The sequence below is a fragment of the Babylonia areolata genome, chromosome 1, assembly GCF_041734735.1.
Source record: "Babylonia areolata isolate BAREFJ2019XMU chromosome 1, ASM4173473v1, whole genome shotgun sequence".
Taxonomy (NCBI): Eukaryota; Metazoa; Mollusca; class Gastropoda; order Neogastropoda; family Buccinidae; genus Babylonia; species Babylonia areolata.
Window position 1 is genome coordinate 12,822,701 of NC_134876.1, and position 17,665 is coordinate 12,840,365.

At 38.8% G+C, this 17,665-nt stretch overlaps 1 protein-coding gene across 1 annotated transcript; it reads right to left on the reverse strand.

Annotated features, from left to right (window-relative positions):
- Positions 1-206: 206 nt before the first annotated feature.
- Positions 207-17,629, reverse strand: LOC143279772 (uncharacterized). Its single transcript, XM_076583917.1, has 10 exons — positions 17,559-17,629; positions 12,964-13,202; positions 9,854-9,995; positions 7,879-8,012; positions 7,085-7,150; positions 5,913-6,162; positions 4,363-4,484; positions 3,588-3,761; positions 1,370-1,676; positions 207-822 (listed from the first exon to the last, which is right to left on the reverse strand). The coding sequence occupies exons 2-10, from the start codon at positions 13,187-13,189 to the stop codon at positions 702-704; spliced, it is 1,542 nt and encodes a 513-aa protein (XP_076440032.1). The 5' UTR covers positions 13,190-13,202; positions 17,559-17,629; the 3' UTR covers positions 207-701.
- Positions 17,630-17,665: the final 36 nt, after the last annotated feature.

Sequence of the window (17,665 nt, forward strand, 5' to 3'; positions counted from 1 at the left end):
GTCTTAGGTTTCATATTGTATTCGGAGTACATCTACTATGTCTGCTAAGTACACCTGTTGTATAAAGTTTCCCATCATTTCTGTGTGCGCTCTTGTACAACACAAAATACACAGTGCATTCTGCCTCTCGAACAATGATTACAGCATCACTTCATACAACATATAATTTACTGCAATCACAAGGATGACATGACTTTCTAGACATCTAAAAAAAATATTAAAAAAAAAAAAATACAGTGAGAGAGAAGATAAAAACTTGCTTGGGAATGAGTGAGGATGAGATGATCCATGGCAACTTGACAATTTTGCGTGGTTAGGATGATCTAAAAATGGTAATATGACAACTTCGCTTCATTCCAAATGCACACATAGTGTGTTCCGATCTATGTTTACAGACCTCAGAAATACAGGATGGGTCCAAGAAACCACTAATGTCTGTTTCACTCTGTAAGATCTTTTACATGATACACACCATGGTTATTAAATCTTCTACATGATGCACAACATAGTTATTAAATCTTCTACATGATTCACATGATGTTCATCTTAAATCTTCTAAATGATACACAAAGCAATTATGGTGACACTTCTAAGTTTGAGGCCTTACATCAAAGAAACATGCATAAAAACACCAAATTGACAATGAAGAAATAACTGGAACATGTATAGGGACATGAAAGATGGCATCTGCATGTGTTCAATTATAGTCTTCTGCCACGTAAGCCCCGCAAAGGTATTCTGCCAACGCCCATTCCATCCCCGTATCTTGGACCTGGGGCGCTTCTGTATCCCCAGTCGTCTCTGGGATCGTAATCACTGAAACTGAAACACACCACAACGATCACCTTGAACACTAGTGGTTTAGCACAAGTTTCACATCTAATATACTTTATCAAAAAAAACACTGGCAGGAAGAATGGCAAGGTGCCTAAAGTTTCTAAAAAGAGAAAAATACTACACTGAATATTTTTTTTTCTGTGGGAAAAAATATGTGCCAAACAATGTAAGAAACTTTTTGAATAAACAAAATAAACAAATAAACTAACAGGATGTTAAAAAGTGCACAGAAGCTAGGTTTCAAAGACTGATGTCAAGTGAAACACACAGACAACTCAACAATTTTAGTGCAATAATTCTTGAGGCAAGCTGCTGGCAGCTGTGTTTCACAACAGCTGCACAAGTAAGTTTTTTCATTCTTGTGAACAATAATAACATGTGCATGTCAAAATCATTCATTTACTGCACAAAGAAGTGCATTTTTTTCCTTTAAATAAAAAACAAAACCCCCTGCATGATGTAGGCTGTGAACAGTGCACCTTTTACTGATCCTTTAAGAACACTTCATCACAAACCATCCATAATGACTCACCCTCCACGAGGAGCATAGTGTGGAATGTCATAGGGGTCAGGATGGAAGTCCCTGTAGCCTCCAGCCAGCAGGCCATAGCCACGGCTTCTCCCTCGCATGGAAATCATTTGACGCTCCAGCCGGTAGGTGTTCATGGCCATCTGATACTGCATGTCGTCCCTGATCCCAAAGCCACGCCCACCACCCCGCATTTCACGCCCACCACCACGCAAGTCACGGCCTCCTCCTCGTTTCATTTTCTCTTCCATCTTCTGGCGCCCTGTCATGATGCCACCACGGCCAGTGTTGCGGTAATCACCCCGCCCACCTGCAACATCACCTTCACATAAACCTGTGTATACACTTCGTCTGAGACCTGTCCTGCAGCACACTATTGTAGCAACATTTAGAGTCATGAGCACAATAAATTCTTTTCAACAGATTTTCGCTTACAACACAAGGTAATATAAAGAATTGGACAACTGAAACTAGAGAGACCAACCAATCCCTGCTTAAGATTTTAGAGTGGCATTTTAGCAATTTAAGAGCAGAGCAGCAAAACAGAGTAACAGCACCAGCACTCAAAAGGAAGTAAAATTAATGAGTACAGTATTTATCATTTCTCTTCATAATGACCAACAATCAAATTATTGTGGGATAATACCTAATAAAATGAATCACGGCTACAAATGATTAAAACATGATTTTTCACTGGGGAGTAGACACTTTTTATCAAAGTAAAAAAAATCTTTTGCTCACCACCATGAACAGGCATCTTTCAAATTGAAAGTTGTCTGCTGCAACATTTCCACTTAAGTCCGCAAACACAGATCAGCATGTCATCACTTTAAATATCCAGACAAATTTTACTATCATACATTTGTATTTGTATTTGTTTTTATCACAACAGATTTCTCTGTGTGAAATTCGGGCTGCTCTCCCAAGGGAGAGCGCGTAGCTACACTACAGCACCACCCAATTTTTTGTATTTTTTCCTGCATGCAGTTTTATTTGTTTTTCCTATCGAAGTGGATTTTTCTACAGAATTTTGCCAGGAACAACCCTTTTGTTGCCATGGGTTCTTTTACGTGCGCTAAGTGCATGCTGCACACGGGACCTCAGTTTATCGTCTCATCTGAATGACTAGCGTCCAGACCACCACTCAAGGTCTAGTGGAGGGGGAGAAAATATCGGCGGCTGAGCCGTGATTCGAACCAGCGTGCTCAGATTCTCTCGCTTCCTAGGCGGACGCATTACCTCTAGGCCATCACTCCACATACATGCTGACATTCCCACCTTCTCCTGTCTTTCTTATGATTTTCTGGTTAGAAAATGTCATAGTATTCTAAAGAATGCAAGTGAAAAAAATGTGTGATGACTGCCTCTGGCGGATAAAATATAGACTGACTGATAATTACGTGCCACTAACACCACAGACTGATTATCCCCTTTCCATGCTAAATCGCTGCGGATGTATATTTTCCTCATTATTTTATCTTTAATCATTGCTTGATTTTTGCTACTTCAGTGTTGTTTTATTGTGAACATAGCATTCTGAAGCTCATTGTAGCATGCCGCACTCAAAATGTAGCAGTAGCAGTTGACAAGTCTAGATATGGTAACTGACTGCCTCTTCTAATTGTATAGTACTATCAAACTTGCAAGCATTTGAAATAATTAACTAAATGCTCAGCCATGAGTTACCTTCAGAACTACCAATGCCACATCTGAAAAAAAAATTCTTGCAGAGACAAGAGTGGGTGGTAGCTGGAAACTATTAATGATCATCAATTTTCCAACTATAATGGATTTCTTCAAATATAAGCAACTAGCTGTTAATATAATGCATACTGCATCAATGTGAAGGCATTTCATATATATATATATAATAATATATTATAAATATACCTCTTTTGCTCCCAAGAAATTATAGAATGAATTGCTTATGAGTTCCTCTATGAATTGCCTGCAACTAAAATGTATATCTGTTATTTTAATCTCTGTTTGCAACTGACCATTTGAAAATAATACTTTCCACAACAACAAAAATGCATGTGTACTATCATGATACTGAATAAATGTTGAAACAGTACTGAAATTCTTTTGTTTAAAATAAAAAAGGTTAAAAAGCTATTGTTTATTTTCACTTGCATCTGCAATCTCCTCTCTACTGACACAACAACAGAGTGGTATGAAATAGGTAGACATCTGAAATAAAATTTCTTCAAACCTTCTTTACCTCTGTTTGTGCCACCTCTGGCTCCTCTGCCGCCACGCTGACCCCCTCTTGCGTCCTTGTTTCCCCCACCTTTACCAGATGACCTGGAGTCCTCTGGCTTGCCAGACTTACTTCCCATCAGTTGGTTTGCCTCTTCTTTTCGCTTCTTGCGCACCTCTCTTCTCAGTTCTTCCACTGGAAAGTAAAAAAGGACAATGTAAACAAGCAGCTAAGCTAAAGGTGGAAACCAATTTAAAACCAGCAAATGACTGATCTTATTGTGATGGTTATTTTGTTCACTGACCATGGTACTATGAAGGCTGAAAATGGCTCACACACACACACTCACTAAATATCAGAATCTTATACAACTTGAACAATTCCAGAATCCTATGAAACTTAATAATGTCACAAAATGGTGCTGTGGACACATTTTTTCCCTTCTGATCTTCATAATTTTTATTTTTTTTAATTTTTTACTCCATCTCTTCCTACCACTTCCCTCCTCCTGAGATGCATGCGTGTGTGTGCACACCTCTGCTTTCGAATATGTTAAAGTTCATGCAATATGTGTGTTAAAATCCATAGTGATCAATGAGAGAAATGAACACAACATGTCTCTGAACAAAATAGGAAATTTTTCATGGACCACCAAAAAAACTTGAAGTTCAATATCATTGGAATTTATGCTGTACTGGTACATAGGAACAGTGGTAAAGTTAAAGGAATTTTACCCCTGTAATTTAATCCCAATCAAAGACAGCAATACCATAGTCAAAAATTATGAAGTACTTACTGTTGAAATCTTGTACTGAGAGAGCCTTAATGTTGACCTGGACGTTCCCAATGACGACTTTGCGGTAGCCCAACAGGAACCCCTTCAGACTTGTGCGACTCACACAGTCAATGGTCAAGTTCCTGCATAGTGTCAAACTCATTGTACAATTCAAAAAAACACAACCACCACAGAAGGTCATGAAACATTACTGAAGTTTCTAACAACATTTCAGGTAACACATTTTAAAAAGCAACTGAATCAATCTGTAAAAGATACAGGTAAAGAATAACTGTCATAAATGGTTTATAAAATTGTCAAACTATCCTATCTCAAACACCTTTCCGTCTGTTCTTTTTTTGTATGAGTGACTATCATGTAAATCAGTTAATCACACTTATTTCAGGGTATAAATCAGCCCAAGATTTTAAAAAGACCTATGCAAATGCATGTACAGAGGTGTAAGTGGCCAAAATCTGAATAAGGAATCTGCCTTTGAATGTGATCCTCAACTGGGAGTTCAATGCAGAAATGAAAACATGCTGTGGTTTGAGGGATTGAAGTGTGGGCATGAAAGGCCACAGATCTCAACGAATGATGAAAAGGATAACATTGCTGCTACAGAGGTCCACTTAGAATTGGGACTATGTGAAAATACTGCTGTCCACACTTCCTTTTATACCACATCCCAGCATCAACCAGATTCAAGAAATACAGACATTTAATACAGACTTTTAAGCAACACTTTCAAATGGCCATCTGTGAAATGGATGACCTTTGACTGTGTGGTCCAAGTCTTTCTATTCATGCACATTCAACTATAAATAGGTGCCAGCAACATGCCAAGAAAATCCCCCCTTTCTTGGGGCTTAAACCACATCCTTCCAGTTGTCTGTGGCACTAATCATTTCGCCATAGTGGCTGATGGTAAATAATCATTTCCCCATAGTGGCTGGTGGTAAATTATAATGTTTTCAGACAATTATATGAACAGCACTGATAAAAAGTCACAGCTTACAGCTTCAGAGAATACTAGCAAAACCCCAAACCAAAAGCTTAACCTCTGGAGTGCTACAGGACAGAAATTTGCATCCACAACATTGCAGGAATTTCCCCATCACAAAATCATTATCGAATTCATGTGCAACTGTCAGAATTGGATAGTCTGTTAATTTTTCAGTCAGAAAAGTACAGGTAATATATACTTTCTTTTAGTAGTTTGCATGCTTAAATTTTTTTAAATTTTCATTATTACTCTCTGTGACCAATACATCCCTTGGCAAATAGTTGTCACTAAGCATAAAACAGACTTGGCACTGAAAGAGTAAAATCAGCCAGACATTATGCCAAAATCTAAATTTAATCATAATCACTGCTAGACTAAAAGACAGAAAATATACATTACCAGATGGTGAGAGATGCACTGACCTGCAAGCAATGCATTTTCATATACCCCTGACACAAACCTAACATCTGGACACAATTTTTCACCGCTTTTTTTTTTTGTTTTGTTTTCTAATGCAACACAAAGGAAAAAGTTTGGTTTTTTTGCTGGCTTCCATGCCACTTACCCATTAAATTCACCGACCAACTCTTCTTCGTCTTCCTCATTACTCTCGTCTTTCTCCTCATCATCCTTGTCATCTTCATTATTTGTCTCTTTGGACTTTGCATCGGCTTCACTAGCCTTCTTGTCTGCTTCCTCACTTTCATCCGACTCTCTTTTGATATGAAACGCTCGAGCAAAGAGAACGTTCAATAATTCCTTAGTTGTGCTCAGGGGCACGTCGCTGACCTTGGCAACGCGTGTGCTGGGATCTCCTGCAAACATTAAGAAGTTTGAACACAGAGTGCACGCATCAGAGCGTGCCACACACTGGCGCTTCCCACCAGCCCTCAGAGGCAGGCAAAGAAGCATTCCTGTAGAGAAGACGAGCACAGCTACCCCCTCACCCCACCCAACAGAGGGTGGGGGGAGACGAAGGATGGCCATGCCCACCTTGCCTTGGCAGACGTCGATCAAGGGACCCTCCTGCCACCAAGAGCTAAGTGCTCTGACCCGATTTCGGCTACTGCTGTGTGGTGGTCACTCAAAGTTGAGACCACTCTCAATCTACAGTCAAAACACAATCTTCAAAAATAAAATGTTATTCACAAGTCAATATTCCAAAACATTTTTTAGTCTTGCAACACAACTCTTCAGCAATTCTATCAAACCACCGATTAAAAAAAAAAAGGTGAAATTTCTTGAAAATGTAATGCAGTTATTACTAACACTGGAATGACTTTAACAAAGATATTATTTCCACATCAATGAGGAAAAATCATTCTGTGGATACATATGGTTTTTCTTTCAATTTAACCAAAAAAAAAAAAAGTTTTAAATATCCAGTTACAAATGTTAACAAACATGTCAGTTACTTTAATCTGGGGGAACATAGTATACATACTTACATAATAGTTACACTTACAGTTTCCTTTGTATATACTACTAATCCGGGGGAACATAATATACATACTTACATAATAGTTACAGTTTCCTTTGTCTATACAATCAAGAAAATCAAAGCACACAGAGAGAGATAATAAATGAGGAGTGAAAAGAGAAAGAGAGGGGTAGACAGGCATGGGGCAGTTTGGGAAGAGCTGGTAAAAAACAAAAAAAAAAGAAAGAAAAAAGAAGAAAAGATGACAGACACTAAAACAGAGACAAGATAATAGATAATCACATATTATTACTTACCAATATTTTTCCTTTGCCTGTCCCATCTCATCTTAGCAGCTTCGATCAGGTCAAGCCTCAAAGCAGCTGAATGGGTACAAAGCAATAAAATAATAACAATAATGGATACTTTTTTAGCGCTTTCCTCCCTCAAAGAGAGCTCAAAGTGCTTTACAACAAATATTTATCACATAATCACACACACAATAACTTAAAAGAAGAAGAAGAAGAAAAATAGACAATCACAATGTGTGTCTGTGCTGGTTATCATGACACCACGCAGTTCTCACTGGCTTTCAACAGAGTAATGTCCCTTACCAAATGCCTAAAGAAACAGAATAAATTATCTTGCTGGAAACAATGATGTGGTATGTACTCCATGCAAATATCACCATTCTTTCCTTTTCCAAAGGATAAAACAAGACCTGCTGTCAAAATAATTCACATAAGCATTATTTATGCACTGTGTGACACAGATTTTCTTTTTAAAATCATCCATATATCTCAGTAAAAAAAATGACAAAAGCATTTTTTTTTAAAGCGCATATAAGACATTCATAAATAGGATCTCAGAAAACCAACAAACAAATGAGCAACCCCCTGAATATGGCCTCATGGCTAGTTAGCACTAACAGGAACTTTCCCTGTGGAACACAAACACTAAGACTGCAAGAGAACAAGCCCAGAAGTGACTGTAAGTAGTACTCATGACAAGTAGTGTGGGGATATTGCCATCGAAATGACAGGGATATTTTGTCACAAAAAAACAAGAAAACAACAACAAAAAACACACACACAAAAATCTGACTGTGCACCTGATTCTATTTCTCCATCCTCATGCTTGTAGTACAAGTAGACAAAAGGACGGATGACACTAAATTTCCTGCAGCAAATGGTCCTGATCACAATTTTTGCCGCTTGGCTGTCGTTTGTGTAGAAGTGAGCCTCTCTGGAAAACAGAAGCAAACATGTACAGGAAAGTATTTGATTTCTGATTTCTTTGCTGGCATAAACAGCAAATTTCGAACAATTCAGTTTTGCTACGGTGTTGTTTTCTCCCCCTTATTGTATCCAGCACAATCAAGCTTATTAAGCCCCATCAACTTTTTTCCAATGATTATTATATTAACTCACTCCAGACGATGGGTTCCTGACGTAAGGTAGCGTTCTGGACGATGGAACACTATAGCAGTTTCGACAATCAAAATTTTTTCCACGTTTTCCTCATGGGGTAGCATAAAAATCACAGCTACACTGGGCATTGTGAATGTGTCAAGGGTCAAACAGAAATTTTATTCATGAGGTTCCGTAGCTGTACATTTGCTGGCGAGCTGTTGACCTTGGTACCCTACATGACAAGCTAATCTGCATATGTACTGAAAATGGCGTCTCGGATGATACAAGTGGCAATTTTTGGAGCAAACTAGATCACGACAGCGGCATTTTACTGCTGCTGAAGTGATTGAAATGCTTTAAACTAAAGGTTTTGACATTGATGATGATGATGAAGACGTTGAATAAAGTGTCTGCAGTGAAGAAAGCTACCTGGAAGAAGGGTACTGACAGTGAATCAGCTTCTGAGGGCTGTGGAGAGAGGGGGGAGTGGGCGAACACACGACATGATTGTGATTTTTTTCCTAACCCTAAGAAATGGGTCATCTGCAGGGGAAAGCAAGGGAGAAACTATTCGTCCGGAGTGAGTTAATCTGTTATAGAAAAGAAAAACTGAACAAAAACACACAGCATGTCAGGCATAGGTGAGCTAGCGGCATTTCTTTTACACAGCTGATGCAACATACCCAGTCTTCAATGAGCTAAACAGTTCAAACAGAATAATGTTTTAGGTTTCAAATGCAATTCCAAAATTTTCTCAATGTCTGACTAGTCCAAGTATTCACTTGATGTATAGACTCTGTAACATTTATGTGACATAACTTACAATGAAGACTTTGCATATGTACTGAAATCGCTAATTCTAGAGCAACGTACAATTTGTAATCAGATCCAAGCCCGCCAAACAGTCCTTCATTCTTTTTATTTCTCTCAGAACATTTTCAGCCAAGTGAGAGTCTCAAGGACCCTAAATATCCTCTATACAAACAATGAAATACAAATGTTCACAAACAAAAAGAGAAAAAAATCTACAAAATATGTAATTATCTGCATATGCAATACCTACAAAACATTTCAAATCAAACCAACATGTCACACTTTCATATTCGACCACATTTAAGCATGTTATTCCAGCAACAGGTAGACATGACTTTTTCTATCAATAAAATTAAAAAAACAACTTTTTGAAGCACAAACTTTAACCCGATATTTCTTAAACCCTTGTTTTAGGACATGGGGAAAACTTTCTGTCACAACTCAAGAGTACAAAATATAGGAAATTTTCTATCTAAAATTACGTTTAAATAACATACTTACCGTGACCCAACTAGTGCAGACTCCGGCAGGGGTCTGACATTCCTGTCCTGTGCAAACTACTAGTACTATCTGCCTATGCGGAGAAAACGAAAGCAACTACGGCCGATAACCTCCGGAAGTAGGTAACCTCGCCTTTGTCCCGCTGGCTAGCACCCTCTTTTTCCAGCAGTATTCATGACTCTTGTTCCTGTGCTCTTCATACGGCTAATTTTTTTTTTTTGTATTTTCTGTCTGTCTGTCGATTCTCTGGCGTTCTGGTTTTTTTTTGTCAAATTATGTCTCCAACCAGGTCACATAATTATGTTACATTGAGAATTTCCATATATTAGCAATAGCATGCAAACTGCAGAATATCCATACCCTCTTTTTTCTCCGTTTTCATTTGTCTTGAACATCACGTTGCTGTGATCAGCTGTAGTCACAAGCTTGACGAAATTGTCTAGTGCTGTATCCTCTGGGCTGAGAGGATACATTTCAATGTGCCAGATCCATGATTCTTGATCTGTCAAACAACAAAGAAACATACAACAGTTACAAGGTTAGTTATTACAGGGATCTATCTAAGCATGAGAGGGAAAGTCAGAAAATGTTTTGTACATGCCAGCTGTCAAGTGTGAATATGTGACACAAAACCAGGTAAGGAAACTGGGAATCTATTCTTTCTTTTTCCCACCTACACCAACCCCCACTCTGAAAAAACAAAACATGCAAAACACAAACACAAAACAAAAAAAACAAAAAAAAACCCCCACACCAACAAAAGAAAAACATAATGATAAACACCCTATCATACAGCAGAAATTCACTGTCTCACAGAAATTTGGCATGCCAAATATTTGATATCTTCTGGATACTATTATTTTCATTATCATGTATCTGCAAACTATATCGCTAAAAGCTTTTAATCTAGACTTGAGTGTGTACACCATGCCTTTCTATATAGTTTTCAAGAATAATGTTTTTAGCAGAACTTTGCTCTCACTGGCCATCAACACAACCGTCAGGACTTCAGCCAGCTCATATGAAACTTGAAACAGGGATTTCACGCACATGAAAAATAAGACCATGAATAAGAATGGAAACAGCCTGATTTGGGAGAGAAATGCAGTCCAATAAAAGGACGAAACAAAATATAAGTAACTTGAAGAGAGACCAACTTCGTTCATCTCACTTCTTTCCAGGTCCTCCACATGGCTCACAAGGGAGGCACTGTATTTCAAAATAATAGTAATAATGGATACTTGTTGAGTGCTTTCCTCCCCACCAGGAAGCTCAAAGTGCTTTACAATAAACATAATAATAATAATAACTGGACAATTATCAGCGCTTTTCTCACTGCACAAAGTGCATGAAACTACTTACAAAAGGAAAGATAACGATGACATTGACAATAATAAAAATAAACAATAACAGCGACAACAACGATTGAACAAACATACAACACATTCCAAGACTACATATTACATTCTCTCTCTCTCTCTCTCTCTCTCTCTCACACACACACACACACACATGCACACACACCAGCAATCTAACATCCTTCACACCTTTACATTATAATAATATCCCTATCTCCCTGTCTCCACACAAAAGCAAACACAGCCACACACATACACAAAGTTCACGTGTATGGTTTATAATTGAATGTCTCAAAAAGAAAGAGAGAAAAAGTCTATCCATAGGCGTTTTCAGGCCAGTTTTAAAAGATTAAGTAAGAGAGAGTAGCGAAGGTCATGAGTAACGAATGACTACGCATTTAACCCGAGAGAACCCAAGAGGTCTGCAACCTTTGTCTGACTACTGCAGACAGACCCCTGACACTGGAAAGAAGCAGACTTCCAAAGAACATGTAATATCCTCCCACTCACATGCGCTCAGGAAATCATTCCTGAAAATCTGCATTATTTGTATTTTGTATTTTTATTTCTTTTTATCACAACAGATTTCTCTGTGTGAAATTCGGGCTGCTCTCCCCAGGGAGAGCGCGTCGCTACACTCCAGCGCCACCCACTTTTTTTCTTTTTTTTTCCTGCGTGCAGTTTTATTTGTTTTTCCTATCGCAGTGGATTTTTCTATGGAATTTTGCCAGGAACAACCCTTTTGTTGCCATGGGTTCTTTTACGTGCACTAAGTGAATGCTGCACACGGGACCTTGGTTTATCATCTCATCTGGATCTGTGAATGACTACCGTCCAGACTACCACTCAAGGTCTCGTGGAGGGGGAGAAAATATCAGCGGCTGAGCCGTGATTCGAACCAGCACGCTCAGATTCTCTTGCTTCCTAGGCGGACACGTTACCTCTAGGCCATCACTCCACTTACCAAAAAGTAATGAGAAAAGAGAACCCACACCCATCTCCAAGAAAATGTAAGAGAAAATTTGAAATGTGAAATGTGGAGATGAACTGAAAGTTCACTGAAACCAGTAAGTGATTTACCATCCCAAAATCCAACCAGGAACTTTCTGAGATGCTGAGCAACTAATTTCCCATTTTTGACTTCCTTACTTTTTTAACTTGAAAAAAAAGTTGAAGATATTACACCCATAGTGATACTGTCACTTACCAGGGAAAAAACACAATAAAATCAGCTCAAATTGTAATTTGAAAGTGAAATAGAAATGAACTAGATTTAAATAGGGAACATAATGATGTCTACAAAGTACAATTATAGAAGGTTTAGGTTTGGACTTGGAGTCACTCACTGATGCAAACTACATGTAACTGGAAATGACCTAACAGTGAGGCAGCCAGTCAGTCGTGAATTTATCTACTGATTTTTCAATATGTCAGGAAAATCAAAAGGCCTTTGTATTTTGTAGGTTTCTACCAATCTCCTGCAATATAATTGTGACTGCAGTTTCAAACTCAAACCCCTGCCACAGACATGTTACCAACCGGCTACCATTAAATGTTTACAGGCGGGAAGACAGGATTTTTGGAATTGGTGTGTGTGTGTGTGTGTGTGTGTGTGTGTGTGTGTGTGAAGTGCAGATACACATGCATTTGTAGCAGTCAACAACAGCACCAGCAACAAGAAAACACACACACACGTTTAAATAGTTTCATATGTGTGTATGTATAAACAAAAGAGTGCACGAGACAATGTAGAAATAAAAATACACATGATACTATACTGATAGTGTGATGGGGAGGGGGTGTGGAAGATAGCCTATTGGGGAGCCAGGGACTGAGAAAGGTACTTAAGTTTTGAAAATGACCAAATAATTTTGTGGTGAACAGGTTTGACTGATCCATAGTGTGCTAAGCCAAACCAAAATACTGAATTATAGGCTGCAACTTCAGAGGCAATGTTACTCTTAGTCTTAGCATCAAGATGACTGTATTAGGAATTACATTATAACACAGTGACAGTAAGGCATACTCAGTAATGATCAAATCTGTATATCAATAAAACTGAACATTAAATTAATAGCAGTTTAGCAGTATTACTATTAACAGTACACTCACCAGCTTGGCCAGATCGGTCATCCTCAGCCCCGAATTCTACCTCACTGGCAGCTCCACTATCATCATACGGATCAGTCTCCTCCTCTTCTTTCTCTTTTTTCTTTTCCTCAGTATTCTTCTTTGCTGGGCTGTCTTTATTGCCTAACAATTCATCTTCACCCTCCACCGCTGTATCCACTTCCTGATCTTCCATAGGAACATCTTTGTCTTCAGGATGATCTGCCATATTCTCTTCCAGCCTGACATGCAAAAGAAACCATATATCTCACAATCTCAATCATTGATGACAAAATATCTTCATTTACTAGTAATGGGTACCAATTATTAACAGCACTGTTGAAAGCAATAAATATCTAACTTACACGTTACAGTACTTTAGTCCAAAAAAAGTAAAGTTACTGCTGTTAATTCCACGTTTATTGATATCTTTAGATAATAAGTCTACCTTACTCTACAATGATCATCTCAGATTCACTAACAAAGTTACATCCTTCACGTTCAAGTCTGTCAAACTGCACTTTGCTTGTATCAGTGTACAATGATGATGATATGGATACTTATATTATGCCTCTCCCTGATCATAGACCAAGCTCTAAGTCTAACTCTAAGCACTCTACAAACATGGTGCCATTGTACAACACACTGCCTACCTGGGAAGAGCCAAATGAAAAGCTGCCTTTGGGCGCTCATCATTTGTTTGCTGTCATTCAGTCAAGTGTCGTAAACACACACACACACGTAACTTTATACGAGCATGACCGTTTGTTTATCATCCCGTGATGTTGGCACCCACATTCTGTTTCAGGGGTGTGAATATTGAGTATGTTCATGCATGTGTCAGGGTGACTCGGTCACACAGTTTAGTTCAGTTCTTCGAACGTTTATAAGCCTTGCATTTGCAGCTTCCCCCCCCCCCCCCCCCCCCCCCCGTCTAACAAAAATACTGATTTGAGTTGCCAGTATATTTGCTCAGGAGTAATAGTAGTAATTCTAATTTTTTTTCATTCATCATAAATGAATTTCAACTTGCTGATATTATATACCTGTTCTAGGAGATTGTTAAAAGTGTTAACATTGTTAGCCTTATTAACCTTTCCCGTACGTCGCCTAAAATTTTGCGCGCCGTACGTCGTGGGTGTGCAGAAACCCATGGTTTCTAAGAAGGAATGACCCCTCGCTGTACGTCGTGGGTGTGCAGGCACCCATGGTTTCTGTGTACGAACTAACCCTTCGCTGTACGTCGTGGGTGTGCAGGCTCCCATGGTTTCTGTGTACGAACTAACCCTTCGCTGTACGTCGTGGGTGTGTAGGCACCCATGGTTTCACTGAAGAAATAAGACCTTGCCGTACGTCGTGGGTGCACAGTAACCCACACCTGTCCGTAAAGCAAATTTGACTTTTCTTCAGCAGACTTGCATGCGCAGTTTCCACTTGTGCGTGTAGGCTATTTACTCCAGTGCTTGACCAGGCGCATTGTGAATAAGTTTTGCCCGTGAGAAGAGAGTGTTGTTACTTACAAAAAACGTTTTTTTTTTGTTTTTTTGTTGTTTTTTGGGGGGTTTTTTGTGTGTGTGTGTGTGTTGTTTTTGTTGTTGGTTTTGTTTTGTTTTTAGCGGCTACACGCCCATCCTCTTTCGGTCAAGGCAGATGCCCTAACATAGCAGCAACAGCCTGGTATCAGTCCCCCCCTTCCCTTGGCCTAGATCTCGGCATTCCTGGCTGGCTGGCTGGCATTTTTTTTTTTTTCTTTTTTTTAGCCATAGTCGGGTTTTCTCTACTTTGAACAGATTAGGATAAGAATAAAATTTCTATATCAACTATCTTTCTTTTTTTAGCCATAGTCGGGTTTTCTCTACTTTGAACAGATTAGGATAAGAATAAAATTTCTATATCAACTAGATTTTAGATCAATTGATTTCAGACTTACAAAAATATCCAGTTCTCAGAAAGGCACTTTAATTCCAACTAGATAAAAAGCTATCAATCAGTTGCTCCCGATCATTCTCTACAAGAAAAACAGTTCATTCAATATTGTTGAAGATATCTAGTGCAATAAATATTGTTTTCTGAAATTAGTTACAACTTTAGAGTAAAACTTGCCGCAGACTTGAACCGGGATACGATCAACAAAAGACAAGGTCACTCTCATCTCTCTCTGTAGCGAGCCCAAGTGACGTCATGTCGACAACGCGTGGCGCGCAAGCTTTGCATGGGTGGCTCCACACCCACGACGTACGGCGTGCAAGGTTTATTCTTTGGGAGTATGGGTGTCGTCACACCCACGACGTACTGGGACATTAATTGATTAATAACTTCTTTGTTTATGTATAAAAGAAAATAATGTTCAGTGGTTATGTAGTAAACTATATTATGGACAAAGTCATGAAATTATGTGGAAGTGGCTTCAATATTACTTGAGTTACAGAGCAAAAACACTTGTCTGGGTGATTTCACACCCACGACGTACGGGAAAGGTTAACATGCAGAGGTGGTGTATTCCCATAAGGTGCAATTCTGTTACTAAACATTTTTTTTGATTGTTAGTTCTTGAATACTTTATAGTAGTCAATCAATGGCATTCCTTGTTATATCAGTGAAAGTTTGTTTTTTGTTTTTTTTGAAAAAGGTCTCTTTGTCTAATTTATCAATATCATTATTTTATATGTTTGTATTAGATCCCCTCTTGTTCTACGAAATTTCAAAGATGGTAAATTAAGTAATTTCAGTCTTTCTTCATATGTTTTATCCTGCAATCCACTAACAAACCTTTTGCTCTTCTTTGAACTTTTTCAACTGCAACAGATTGCTTTTTGTAAAGATACCAAATAACATTTCCATATTCAAGGTGTGGTCTTACTAATGTTTTAAATATAATCTAACCAAAGTGTCACTGTCCATATATGAGAAAATTCTTTTATAATCCTGAGTACTGTTTGCCTGTGATATTACATAATTAATGTGTATCAAACTTCAAATCATCATCAAAGATAACTCCAAAGTCTTTTTCTTCTGAACATTTACTTAAAGTTAAACTCTTCTGTCCATCAGTGAGTTGCATTAAAATATAGATTCCATGTGTTTGTCCATTCTATTAGCTTATCTATATCTGTTTGTAATGTATATCTTATTCTATGGCTGCTCAGGTTATAAAATTTAGTGTTATCTGCAAAGATTTTGTGTGTGCTAATAACCATGTCCAATAGATCATTAATAAATGTTGTAAATAAAATGAGGCTAAGTACACTTCCCTGGGGGATACCGCTTAAAACTTTCGTTTCTGATGAGTATGTATTCCCAACTCTAACCCTTTGTTTTCTGTCTTACAGGAAATTTGACACCCATGCTAATACACACACACTTTGCAGCATGCAAAACCAACTCCCTACAAGATCACATTCAGCTTTAAGAGGACCTCAATCACCTCGAAACCTGGGCACTGACTGGGGTATGAAATTTAACCCCAACAAGTGCTACATCCTCAGTATGCAGCAGTCAACCAACCATATCTACTCCCTATTAGTATGTAACACTCCCCTTCAGCACATCCACACAAACCCCTATCCAGGTATTCAACTCTCCGATGACCTGAAATGGAGCACCCACATGCCTACACCTGCAAAAAAGCACACAGCACCCTTGGCTTCCTCAGGAGAAACCTGCGTTTCTGCCCCCTCCAATGCAAGAAAAATGCATATCTATCCCTCATCAGACCAGCCCTCGAGTATGGTTCCATCATATAGAGTCCCTACCTCAAACAGGATACTGATAAACTTGAAAAAGTGCAGCGCATATCTACCCGGTTCATATCCGGCAATTATAAATCCAAAACACCTGGCTCCTTCACCAAGATGCTTCACACTTTGCAACTGCCAACACTCCAGCAGTGCAGACATGATCTATGCCTCATCTTCCTCTACAAGGTGGTTGAGGGGTTGGTACCGGCCATACCACCTGCTGAGTACTTAACCCCACATAAACCAGGACGACTCATAAGGCCACAAACATCTGGCGAGTGCCATCTCTAATCACATAAGAAACAACACAAGAACATTCCAAGTCTGCAGACGTCAGACAGAACAATACAGTCATTTTTTGTTGGCACAGTAAAAGACTGGAACCACCTGGAAGAAAACATAGTAAGAGCACCAACTCCTGAGATCTTCAAAAAAACTATTAACATCCCAACAGTGAACCTGCCAAGCTGCGCAGACCCCCACCCGTCGCGATAATGCCATAATCTTGGCGACAGCGATGTACTCAACAGATACATTTCGGTAAAGTCCTATCTTAGCGTCATACATTCAGAGACCTATTTTACCGGCAAGTTTTGTTTACCAACCATTTCTTCAGTCATAACGAATCTTGATAACATTTGACAGCTCTCTGTATTATTTACTAGTTCACTGATGTCAGCCATGGTGTTCTGCATACTGATGGGTATGCCCTTTGTCTTCAGAAATCCACTTTGCCATTGCAATTTTTAGGACTTTGTCTAGGTTAACTGAATGACTGATCGATGATTGCTTTCATTAGCAATCTAAGTTTGTAACAGTGATTTAACGAGCATAACTCGCATATGTAATGCCTGTTAATACCTTAGTAAACAATGTTTCCTTTTGGTGCAAATGTCCTCCGCAAGTGTTAAACCGGAAGTTGGTAAAGTGAGTCATGAAAGATGCCACTGGAAGCTGTTATCCATAAT

Coding starts and splice junctions, on each gene's coding strand:
- LOC143279772 (XM_076583917.1), bottom strand. CDS start 13,189: ATGGCAGATCATCCTGAAGACAAAGATGTTCCTATGGAAGATCAGGAA. Junction 6,163..7,084: donor CAGGCAAAGGAAAAATATTG/GTAAGTAATAAT, acceptor TAATGTTTGCAG/GAGATCCCAGCACACGCGTT. Junction 823..1,369: donor CACTATGCTCCTCGTGGAGG/GTGAGTCATTAT, acceptor GGTGTGTTTCAG/TTTCAGTGATTACGATCCCA.